This window comes from Orcinus orca, chromosome 2, assembly GCF_937001465.1.
Source record: "Orcinus orca chromosome 2, mOrcOrc1.1, whole genome shotgun sequence".
NCBI classification, from domain to species: Eukaryota; Metazoa; Chordata; class Mammalia; order Artiodactyla; family Delphinidae; genus Orcinus; species Orcinus orca.
In genome coordinates this window covers 95122401-95134655 of record NC_064560.1, presented here as the reverse complement: position 1 = coordinate 95134655, position 12255 = coordinate 95122401, and the positions used below count along the sequence as shown (strand labels likewise).

The 12255-nt window shown below is 39.7% G+C and overlaps 1 protein-coding gene across 5 annotated transcripts in view; it reads right to left on the bottom strand.

The window, feature by feature from the left end:
* HERC1 (HECT and RLD domain containing E3 ubiquitin protein ligase family member 1) overlaps positions 1 to 12255 on the bottom strand; it is a 215833-nt gene that overhangs the window by 24466 nt on the left and 179112 nt on the right. For all 5 annotated transcript variants that reach the window (XM_049706186.1, XM_049706187.1, XM_049706188.1 and 2 more), the window contains 3 exons: positions 9255 to 9356; positions 8086 to 8259; positions 6351 to 6644 (listed from right to left, as the gene is read on the bottom strand). In XM_049706186.1, the coding sequence (XP_049562143.1) occupies positions 6351 to 6644; positions 8086 to 8259; positions 9255 to 9356 (570 nt within the window). The remainder of the gene's footprint in view (positions 1 to 6350; positions 6645 to 8085; positions 8260 to 9254; positions 9357 to 12255) is intronic.

Sequence of the window (12255 nt, the reverse complement as noted above, 5' to 3'; positions counted from 1 at the left end):
AGCAACTGTAGACTTGGGGTTTGCTGTCTGCAACTGACTGGATTCTGATTTTTATGTTTATCTTATTACAGTTTTCAGTGCTTGTTATCATTGGTGGATTTGTTTATTGGTTTGGTTGCTCTCTTCTTTTTTTAATTATTTTTATTTTAATAATTAAAAAAATTAGTATTACTATTATTTTTTCTTTTTCTCCCTTTGCTTTTGAGCCGTGTGGCTGACAGGGTCTTAGTGCTCCGGCCTGGTGTCAGGCCTGAGTCTCTCTGGTGGGAAAGCTGAGTTCAGGACACTGGACCACCAGAGACCTCCCGGCCCTGTGTAATATCAATCAGTGAGAGCTCTCCCAGAGATCTCCAGCTCAACGCTAAGACCCAGCTCCACCTAACAGCCAGGAAGTTCCAGTGCTGGACTCCCCATGCCAAACAACTAGCAAGACAGGAACACAAGCCCACCCATTAGCAGAGACACTGCCTAAAATCATACTGAGTTCACAGACACACCAAAACACACTACTGGACGTGGCCCTGCCCAACAGAAAGACAAGATCCAGCCCCACCCACCAGAACACAGGCACCAGGTCCATCCACCAGGAAGCCTACACAAGCCACTGAACCAACTTCACCCACTGGGGGCAGACACCAAAAACAACGGGAAATACGACCCTGCAGCCTGCAAAAAGGAGACTCCAAACACAGTAAGTTACACAAAAAGAGAAGACAGAGAAATATGCAGCAGATGAAGGAGCAAGGTAAAAACCCACCAGACCTAACAAATGAGGAGGAAATAGGCAGTCTACCAGAAAAAGAATTCAGAGTAATGATAGTAAAGATGATCCAAAATCTTGGAAATAGAATGGAGAAAATACAAGAAACGTTTAACAAGGAAGCCTAGAAGAACTAAACAGCAAACAAACGATGAACAACACAAAAAATGAAATTAAAAATTCTATAGAAGGAATCAATAGCAGAATAACTGAGGCAGAAGAACGGATAAGTGACCTGGAAGATAAAAGAGTGGAAATAACTACCGCAGAGCAGAATAAAGAAAAAAGAATGAAAAGAATTGAGGACAGCCTCAGAGACCTCTGGGACAACATTAAACACACCAACATTTGAATTATAGGGGTCCCAAAAGAAGAAGAGAAAAAGAAAGGGTCTGAGAAAATATTTGAACAGATTATAGTTGAAAATTTCCCCAACATGAGAAAGGAAATAGTCAATCAAATCCAGGAAGCGCAGTGAGTCCCATACAGGATAAATCCAAGGAGAAACATGCCAAGACACAAATTAATCAAACCAACAAAAATGAAATTCAAAGAAAAAATAGTAAAAGCCACAAGGGAAAACCAACGATTAACATACAAGGGAATCCCCATAAGGTTAACAGCTGATCTTTCAGCAGAAACTCTGCAAGCCAGAAAGGAGTGGCAAGACATATTTAAAGTGATGAAAGGGAAAAACCTACAACCAAGATTCCTCTACCCAGCAAGGAGCTCATTCAGATTCAACAGAAAAATTAAAACCGTTACAGACAAGTAAAGGCTAAGAGAATTCAGCACCACCAAACCAGCTCTACAGCAAATGCTAAAGGAACTTCTCTAGGCAGGAAACACAAGAGAAGGAGAAGACTTACAATAACAAACCCAAAACAATTAAGAAAATGGTAATAGGAACATACATATCGATAACTACCTTAAATGTAAATGGATTAAATGCTCCAAACAAAAGACACAGACTGACTGAATGGATACAAAACAAGACCCATATATATGCTGTCTACAAGAGACCCACTTCAGACCTAGGGACACATACAGACTGAAAGGGAGGGGATGGAAAAAGATATTCCATGCAAATCAAATGAAAGCTGGAGTAGCAATTCTCATATCAGACAAAATAGACTTCAAAATAAAAACTAGTACAAGAGACAAAGAAGGACACTACATAAGGATCAAAGCATCAATCCAAGAAGAAGGTATAACAATTGTAAATATTTATGCACCCAATACAGGAGCAGCTCAATACACAAGGCAAATGGTTAACAGCCATAAAAGGGGAAATCGAGTGTAACACAATCATAGTAGGGGACTTTAACATCCCATTTCACCAATGGACATATCATCCAAAATGAATATAAATAAGGAAACACAAGCTTTAAATGACACATTAAACAAGATGGACTTAATTGATACTTATAGGGCATTCAATCCAAAAACAACAGAATATTGTTCTTCTAAAGTGCTCATGGAACATTCTCCAGGGTAGATCATATCTTGGGTCACAAATCAAGCCTTGGTAAATTGAAGGAAAAATGAAATCACATCAAATGTCTTTTCCAACCACAACACTACAAGACTAGATATCAATTACAGGAAAAAAACTGTAAAAAAATACAAACACATGGAGGCTAAACAATACGCTGCTAAATAACCAAGAGATAACTGAAGCAATCAAAGAGGAAATCAAAAAATACCTAGAAACAAATGACAATGAAAACACGATGGCCCAACACCTATGGGATGCAGCAAAAGCAGTTCTAAGAGGAAATTTATAGCACTACAATCCTACCTCAAGAAACAAGAAAAATCTCAAATAAACAACCTAACCTACGTACAGCTGATTCACTTTGTTATGAAGCAGAAACTAACACACCATTGTAAAGCAATTATACTCCAATAAAGATGTTAAAAACAAAAAAACCCCAAAAAACCCTAACCTTACACCTAAAGCAATTAGAGAAAGAAGGACAAAAAACCCGCCAAAGTTAGCAGAAGGAAAGAAATCATAAAGATCAGATCAGAAATGAAGGAAATGATAGCAAAGATCAATAACACTAAAAGTTGGTTCTTTGAGAAGATAAGCAAAATTGACAAAACATTAGCCAGACTCATCAAGAAAAAAAGGGAGAAGACTCAAATCAATAGAATTAGAAATGAAAAAGGAGAAGTAACAACTTCTGCAAAACTACAAAGGACCATGAGAGATTACTAAAAGCAACTATATGCCAATAAAATGGACAACCTGGAAGAAATGGACAAATTCCTGGAAAAGCACAACCTTCCAAGACTGAACCAGGAAGAAACAGAAAATATAAACAGACCAATCACAAGCACTGAAATTGAAACTGTGATTAAAAATCTTCCAACAAACAAAAGTCCAGGACCAGATGGCTTCACAGGCGAATTCTACCCAACACTTAGAGAAGAGCTAACACCTATCCTTCTCAAACTCTTCCAAAATACAGCAGAGAGAGGAACACTCCCAAACTCATTCTACAAGGTCACCATCACCCTGATATCAAAAAAAGTCAAAGATGCCACAAAAAAAATAAAACTACAGGCCAATATCACTGATGAACATACATGCAAAAATCCTCAACAAACTACTAGAAAACAGAATCCAACAGCACATTAATCATACACCATGATCAAGTGGGGTGTATCCAGGAATGCACGGATTCTTCAATATATGCAAATCAATCAATGTGATACACCATATTAACAAACTGAAGGATAAAAACCATATGATAATCTCAACAGATGCTGAAAAAGCTTTCGACAAAATTCAACACCCATTTATGATAAAAACTCTCCAGAAAGTAGGCACAGAGGTAACCTACCTCAACATAATAAAGACCATATATGACAAACCCACAGCCAACATTGTTCTCAATGGTGAAAAACTGAAACCTTTCCTCTAAGACCAGGAACAAGACAAGCTTGCCCACTCTCACCACTATTATTCAACATAGTTTTGGAAGTTTTAGCCACAGCAATCAGAGAAGAAAAAGAAATAAAAGGAATTCAAATTGGAAAAGAAGTAAAACTGTCACTGTTTGAAGATGACATGATACTATACACAGAGGATCCTAAAGATGTGATCAGAAAACTACTAGAGCTAATCAATGAATTTGGTAAGGTAGCAGAATACAGAAGTAATGCAAATATATCTCTTGCATTCCTATACACTAATGATGAAAAATCTGAAAAAGAAATTAAGGAAACACTCCCATTTTACCACTGCAACAAAAAGAAAAAAATACCTAGGAATAAACCTACCTAAGGAGAAAAAAAGACCTGTATGCAGAAAACTATAAGACACTGATGAAAGAAATTAAAGATGATACAAACAGATGGAGAGATATACCATGTTCCTGGATTAGAAGAATCAACATTGTGAAAATGACTCTACTACCCAAAGCAATCTACAGATTCACTGCAATCCCTATCAAACTACCAATGGCATTTTTCACAGAACTAGAACAAAAAATTTCACAATTTGTATGGAAACACAAAAGACCCCAAATAGCCATAGCAATCTTGAGAAAGAAAAAGGGAGCTAAAGGAATCAGGCTCCCTGACTTCAGACTATACTACAAAGCTACAGTAATCAAGACAGTATGGTACTGGCATAAAAACAGAAATATAGATCAATGGAACAGGATAGAAAGCGGAGAGACAAACCCAGGCACATATGGTCACCTTGTCTTTGATAAAGGAGGCATGAATATACAACAGAGAAAAGACAGCCTCTTCAATAACTGGTGCTGGGAAAACTGGATAGCTACAGGTAAAACAATGAAATTAGAACACTCCCTAACACCATACACAAAAATAAACCCAAAATGTATTAAAGACCTAAATGTAAGGCCAGACACTATAAAACTCTTAAGAGGAAAACACAGGCAGAACACTCCATGACATAAATCACAGCAAGATCCTTTCTGGCCCACCTCCTAGAGAAATGGAAATAAAAACAAAAACAAATGGGACCTAATGAAACTTAAAAGCTTTTGCACAGCCAAGGAAACCATAAACAAGACCAAAAGACAACCTCAGAATGGGAGAAAATATTTGCAAATGAAGCAACTGACAAAGGATTAATCCCCAAAATACACAAGCAGCTCATGCAACTCAATATCAAAAAAATCAATCAACCCTATCCAAAAATGGGCAGAAGACCTAAACAGACATTTCTCCAAAGAAGATATACAGATTGCCAACAAACACATGAAAGGATGCTCAACATCACTAATCATTAGAGAAATGCAAATCAAAACTACAATGAGGTACCACCTCACACTGGTCAGAATGGCCATCATCAAAAATCTACATACAATAAATGCTGGAGAGGGTGTGGAGAAAAAGGAACACTCTTGTACTGTTGATGGGAATGTAAATTGATACAGCCACTGTGGAGAACAGTATGGAGGTTCCTTAAAAACTAAAAACAGAACTACCATATGACCCAGCAATCCCACTACTGGGCATATACCCTGAGAAAACCATAATCCAAAAGGAGTCATGTACCACAATGTTCATTGCAGCTCTATTTACAATAGCCAGGACATGGAAGCGACCTAAGTGTCCACTGACAGATGAATGGATAAAGAAGATGTGGCACATATATACAATGGAATATTACTCAGTCATAAAAAGAAACAAAACTGAGTTATTTGTAGTGAGCTGGATGGACCTAGAGTCTGTCATACAGAGTGAAGTAAGTCAGCAAGAGAAAAACAAATACCGTATGCTAACACATATATATGGAAACTAAAAAAAAAAAAAAAGTTCTGACAAACCTAGGGGCAGGATAGGAATAAAGATGCAGACGTAGAGAATGGACTTCAGGACATGGGGAGTGGGAAGGGTAAGCTGGGATGAAGTAAGAGAGTAGCACTGAGATATATACACTACCAAATGTAAAATAGATAGCTAGTGGGAAGCAGGTGCATTGCACAGGGAAATCAGCTCGGTGCTTTGTGACCACCTAGGGGGATGGGATAATGAGGGTGGGAGGGATATGCAAGAGGGAGTTGATATGGGGATATATGTATACATACAGCTGATTTACTTTGTTATACAGCAGAAACTAACACAACATTGTAAAGCAATTATACTCCAATAAAGATGTTTAAAAAATAAAATAAAACAAAATGAAGGTACCTTTTACAATGTTATTGTAAACAGAAGAAATACAGATAAGCTCTAACAGGGGAAAAATAATAAATATATATATATATATATACACACACACACACACACACACACACATATATATATATATGCACACACACTAACAAGGTACCTATGGACAAGAAAATGAGAAAATGTGACTATGTCGCTGAAAACCAGCACATTTATAAGAGCTCCACAATTCTCATAATCAATCCCTGTCACCAAAGAAGACTTCCATCAGATTGAAAGTGAGTATCTGAACACAAAATATTTTAAGTTTATATAAGGGTGTGCTTCTTGCTCTATTCAAGCTAGCAAATACTTATTGAGGGTCTGCTACTTACTAAACATCCATAATACAATCTCAGTTACATATAACAGTAGCTCATACTACACTTACCATTAGGAGTACAAGTTCATCCTCTGGAACAGGCTCTAGATCGGGAACAGTAAAAGATTCTGGAAACTGTGCTCCATTGGTCAGGGCTTCAGCAGCTTTTATGGTGGTTGAGAAACATTCTAACCAGGCCCACTCATTTGGATTCCACGATGCAGGGTCAGGGAGGCAGTTCTGGTGGTGTGGTGGCACTGGAGGATTACACAGCAGCTGATCCAGATGAAGTCCCACAGCAAGGGAAGCCAGACATTGCATATAGGGGCTGTGAACAAGCTGGTCACCACAAACCACATGAGGCTAAGAGAAAAATGCAAGGATATTATGCTGAAGAGCCTCTGCCAAATAATATAAATTAGCCTCCTGCATTCTGAAAGCCTGTAGTCATATTTTAACTTTACTGTTTTTTTTAAGCTTTTTACTTCGAAATAATTTTAGATACATAGAGAGTTGCAGAGATAGTACAGAGAATTCCTATAAACCCTTCACCCAACCTTCTGTAATGTTCACATCTTATATAACCATGGTGCGATAATCAAAGCTAAGAAAGTAACACTGGTTACAATAATAACTAAACCACAGAACTTTATAGGGTTTCCCACTAATGCTCCTTTTATTTTCTTTTTAAAAAATATTTATTTATTTATTGGCTGTGTTGGGACTTAGTTGCAGCGCGTGGGCTCTAGAGGGCCCAGCTTAGTTGCCCCTCAGCATGTGGGATTTTAGTTCCCCAAACAGGGATCGAACCCGCGTCCCCTGCACTGGAAGGTGAATTCTTAACCACTGGACCACGAGGGAAGTCCCTAATGCTCCTCTTCTGCTCCAAGATTCAACCCAGGACACCACACTGCATTTAGCATATTTTCATTACAGTTTTTCTTGAATTAAAAAAAAAAAAGGCAGATAACTGAACCATGGAGACCTGCCCCCTCTCACATCCCTCTCACATTTCCTCCTTTACCAAAAGAACCCTGGTAGCCATCAAAGACAACCTTCTTCCCTGGCCCTCCCTAGATGTACTAGAGCGACTCTGTGAGAGATTCAGAAAAGAAAACCTGGGCAAACCTCAGTGAAATTAACTGGGTGTGGTTAACAGCTGATAAGATTAATGTAGCATGGCAAAAAAAAAAAAGGAGAAAGGAAAAACCCCAGATGAGCTCTGCCTAGGAGCAGCATACTGTGACTACTGAGGGCTGGAAGACAAGCTATACAGGATCATGGCCTGGGCAACAAGTCCAAATTCCATAATTTCCCATTCTAGTATTTAATGACCTTACTTAATTCAACCTTACCTCTTCTACTAAACTTTCCACAAGGATTCACCTGATAAAGTGGACAGGATGTTCACTCTGATGCCCATATCCATTCCCCCTCCCAACTGTGGGATGGCAAAGCCACACAAAAATAGATATATGGGTCAGAAAAGGGAAGATGATATACTCTGAGGTACAGGGATTTAAAGAAGTTTTGGAATGAATAAATAATCTGACATGAATAATAGAAACACTATACAAATTTGAGGGTTATTTAAAAATTTTACTCCCACTAAAATAAAGTAAAAGCAGGCTTAGGATTACTAAACAACTGTTTTAGACATGAATTATCTTCATGTGATTCTGCCCAAACAGCCCCACTTATTTTACTCAGACCTCATACTCTTAAGGGATAAATTCAAAGCTATAATTCCAATTCCAAAGCACCAGTCATCTGTAGATCTGCAGGAACGAGTGTAATCAGTTACCTTTTCATAGGCATACTGCTCCTGAAGCATCACGGGGAGCCGCTCCAGAAATGCTCTCATGCAGGGAGCCATGTTTAATCCCAGAACACCCTGTTGTTTCAGTGCTGTCCTACAGGTTGCTAAAACATGATTGGCAGCAGCCCATTCTGCTGTACAATTCACGACCAAAACATCCTGATGAAAAATAAACCATGCCACATGATATTTGTTTAAATAAAAGAGAGACATTCCATCACCATTCATATATGAGAAATTCCTTCTAGTAATACATTAAACACTTTTGCTTTTTGGACATTTTATGCTATACTATTAATGCCTATGAACTTCAAAACATCTTAAATTTTGTCTAAGGTAAAAACAAGTGAGTAACTGTAAAATGTGTGAACTACCATGGATTAGCTGATTCTTCTTAAAGAGAATTATTTGCTATCTCATAGGACTTGTAGGACAAGGTATCTAGTATATTTTAAGAGTCTGACATGACCACAAGGATACTAGAGGAAGTAGTACTCTGCTGAGGGACACACATCTACAAGAGAAGCAGCACTGCTCTGTGGCTCTATGGTTTATTCTATGCAGGCTACTACTGCCTATGGTCTGATTCTGTATTTTACTTCTAGTAGGACTGTTCATGCAGGTTTTCAGCTCTATTTTAATATTACCACATATTAACCACATAAATGTAAACCAAAGCAGCACATTGACACTATTCATTAAGGGTATGAAAAGCAATACTGTAAGAGATAATGTCATATCATAGAATTATTTCACAGTAGAGGGCTAGTATTTTTTAGTAGAACATTAAATTTGAAAGCCAAGATATATTCTGTATCGTTGAGTTAAAGGTCTTTGAGGTAGTCCTTCTTTTCAGGGAAAATTCTTTAGATAATTTAGTGCTGTCTCAAAAATCATGGCAGAAAGTAATAAATTCTCTTTATAATTTCCAGTGGAAAGTCATTCAATAATTAAGCATTTTTCCCTAAGTATAGGGTGCAGGAGAGTACCAGCTTCTAGTTTTCCTTCTGCCACTAAACAGCTGCATTATCTTGGGCAAGTAATAATCCCTCTGGATATCATTTTTTGCCTCGGTAAAGTGGGATGCTTGGACTACGATTTTTAAGATACCTTACAGGCTAACAACTTACAACTTGATATGACTGTAAAATTACCTTTGATCTATTTGAGCAAGCAGCTACCCCAACATCTGGAATCCATACTGTGGTCTGAATAGCTCCAGAGCCAATCACAACAGTTTGCAAGACAGAGCCATCCTAAAATGAGATGTATTTATCAATATACACTACTTATCTAGTTAGCCATTATTTACATTTTAAATTTATACTTCATGTTCACAAAAACTTATTGTAAAACCTACACTTTAGGTACATTTGGCAATGCCCAACTGCATACTACTATCCAATTTTCTAGAGCCTTTTCTAAATGATTTTAAAAATACATCATTAAGAAAAAATAAGGGCAGGGGAGCCTTCAAGATGTCACAGGAGTAAGACGTAGAGATCACCTTCCTCCCCACAAATACATCTACATGTGGAACAACTTCTACAGAACATCTACTGAACACTGGCAGAAGACCTCAGACTTCCCCAAAGGCAAGAAACTCCCCACGTACCTGGGTAGGGCAAAAGAAAAAAGGAAAAACAGAGACAAAAGAATACGGACAGGACCTGCACCTCTGGGAGGGAGCTGTGAAGGAGGAAAAGTTTCCACACACTAGGAAGGCCCTTCACTGGCAGAGATGGGGTGGGTGAGGGGGAAGCTTCGGAGCTGCGGAGGAGAGCGCAGCAACAGGAGTTCAGAGGTCAAAGCGGAGAGATTCCGGCACAGAGGATCGGGGCCGACCAGCACTCACCAGCCTGAAAGGCTCATCTGCTCACCTGCCAGAGCAGGTGGGGGGCTGGGAGCTGAGGCTCGGGCTTCGGAGGTCAGACCCCAGGGAGAGGACTGGGGTTGGCGCATGAACACAGCCTGAAGGGGGCTAGTGCGTCACAGCTACCCGGGAGAGAGTCCAGGGAAAAGTCTGGACCTGTCTAAGAGGCAAGAGGCCATTGTTTCGGGTGCGCAAGGAGAGGGGATTCAGAGCACTGCCTAGACGAGGAGATGGGCATGAGCTGCAGCTATCAGCGCGGACACTAGGCACAGGCGTGAGACGCTAAGGCTGCTGCTGCAGCCACCAAGAAGCCTGTGTGCAAGCACAGGTCACTATCCACACCTCCCCTCCCAGGAGCCTGTGCAGCCTGCCACTGCCAGGGTCCCGTGATACAGGAACAACTTCCCCAGGAGAACACACGTTGTGCCTCAGGCTGTTGTAATGTCATGCTGGCCTCTGCCGCCGCAGGCTCGCCCCACATCCGTACCCCTCCATCCCCCCGGCCTGAGTGAGCCAGAGCCCCCTAATCAGCTGCTCCTTTAACCCCATCCTGTCTGGGTGGGGAACAGACGCCCTCAGGCAACCTACATGCAGAGGCGCGGCCAAATCCAAAGCTGAACCCCGGGAGCTGTGCGACCAAAGAAGAGAAAAGGAAATCTCTCCCAGCAGCCTCAGGAGCAGTGGATTAAATCTCCATAATCAACTTGATGTACCCTGAATCTGTGGAATACCTGAATAGACAAGAAATCATCCCAAAATTGAGGCAGTGCACTTTGGGAGCAACTGTAGACTTGGGATTTGCTTTCTGCATCTAATTTGTTTCTGGCTTTATGTTTATCTTAGTTTAGTATTTAGAACTTATTATCATTGGTAGATTTGTTTACTGATTTCGTTGCTCTCTTCCTTATATATATATATAATTTTTTTTTCCTTTTTCTTTTTGTGAGTGTGTATGTGTATGCTTCTTAGGGTAATTTTGTCTGTATAGCTTTGCTTTTGCCATTTGTCCTAGGGTTCTGACTGTCCGTTTTTGTTTTTTTTTTAGTATAGTTTTTAGCAATTGTTATCATTGGTAGATTTGTTTTTTGGTTTGCTACCTCTCTTCTTTCTATTTTTTTATTACTTTTTAATAATTTTTTTCTATTTTAATAACTTTATTTAATTTAATTTATTTTTTCTTTCTTTCTTTCTTTCTTTCTCCCTTTTCTTCTCAGCCATGTGGCTGACAGGGTCTTGGTGCTCCGGCCTGGTGTCAAGCCTGAGCCTCTCAGGTGGGACAGCCGAGTTCAGGACATTGGACCACCAGAGACTTCCCAGCCCCATGTAATATCAAATGGTGAAACCTCTCCCAGAGATCTCCATCTCAACGCTAAGACCCAGCTCCACTCAACGACCAGCACGCCCCAGTGCTGGACACCCCATGTCAAACAACTAGCAAGACAGGAACACAAGCCCACCCATTAGCAGAGACGCTGCCTAAAATCATACTAACTTCACAGACACCTGAAAACACACCACTGGACATGGTCCTGCCAACCAGAAAGACAAGATCCAGCCCCACCCACCAGGCACCAGTCCCCTCCACCAGGAAGCCTACACAACCCACTGAACCAACGTTAGCCACTGGGGGCAGACACGAAAAAACAACGGGAAATACGAACCTGCAGCCTACAAAAAGGAGACCCCAAACACAGTAAGTTAAGCAAAATGAGAAGACAGCAAATAGCAGATGAAGGAGCAAGGTAAAACGCCATCAGACCAAACACATGCAGAGAAAATAGGCAGTCTACCTGAAAAAGAATTCAGACTAATGATAGTAAAGATGATGCAAAATCTTGGAAACAGAATGGAGAAAATATAAGAAATGTTTAACAAGAAACTAGAAGAACTAAAGAGCAAACAAACAATGATGAACAACACAAAAAATGAAATTAAAAATTCTCTAGAAGTAATCAACAGCAGAATAACTGAGGCAGAAGAACGGATAAGTGACCTGGAAGATAAAACAGTGGAAATAACTACGGCAGAGCAGAATACAGAAAAAAGAAAGAAAAGAATTGAGGACAGCCTCAGAGACCTCTGGGACAACATTAAACACACCAACATTCGAATTCTAGGGGTCCCAGAAGAAGAGAAAAAAAAAGGAACTGAAAAAATATTTGAAGAGATTATAGTTGAAAACTTCCCTAATATGGGAAAGGAAATAATCAAAACCAGGAAGTGCAGAGAGTCCCATACAGGAAAAATCCAAGGAGAAACATGCCAAGACACATATTAATCAA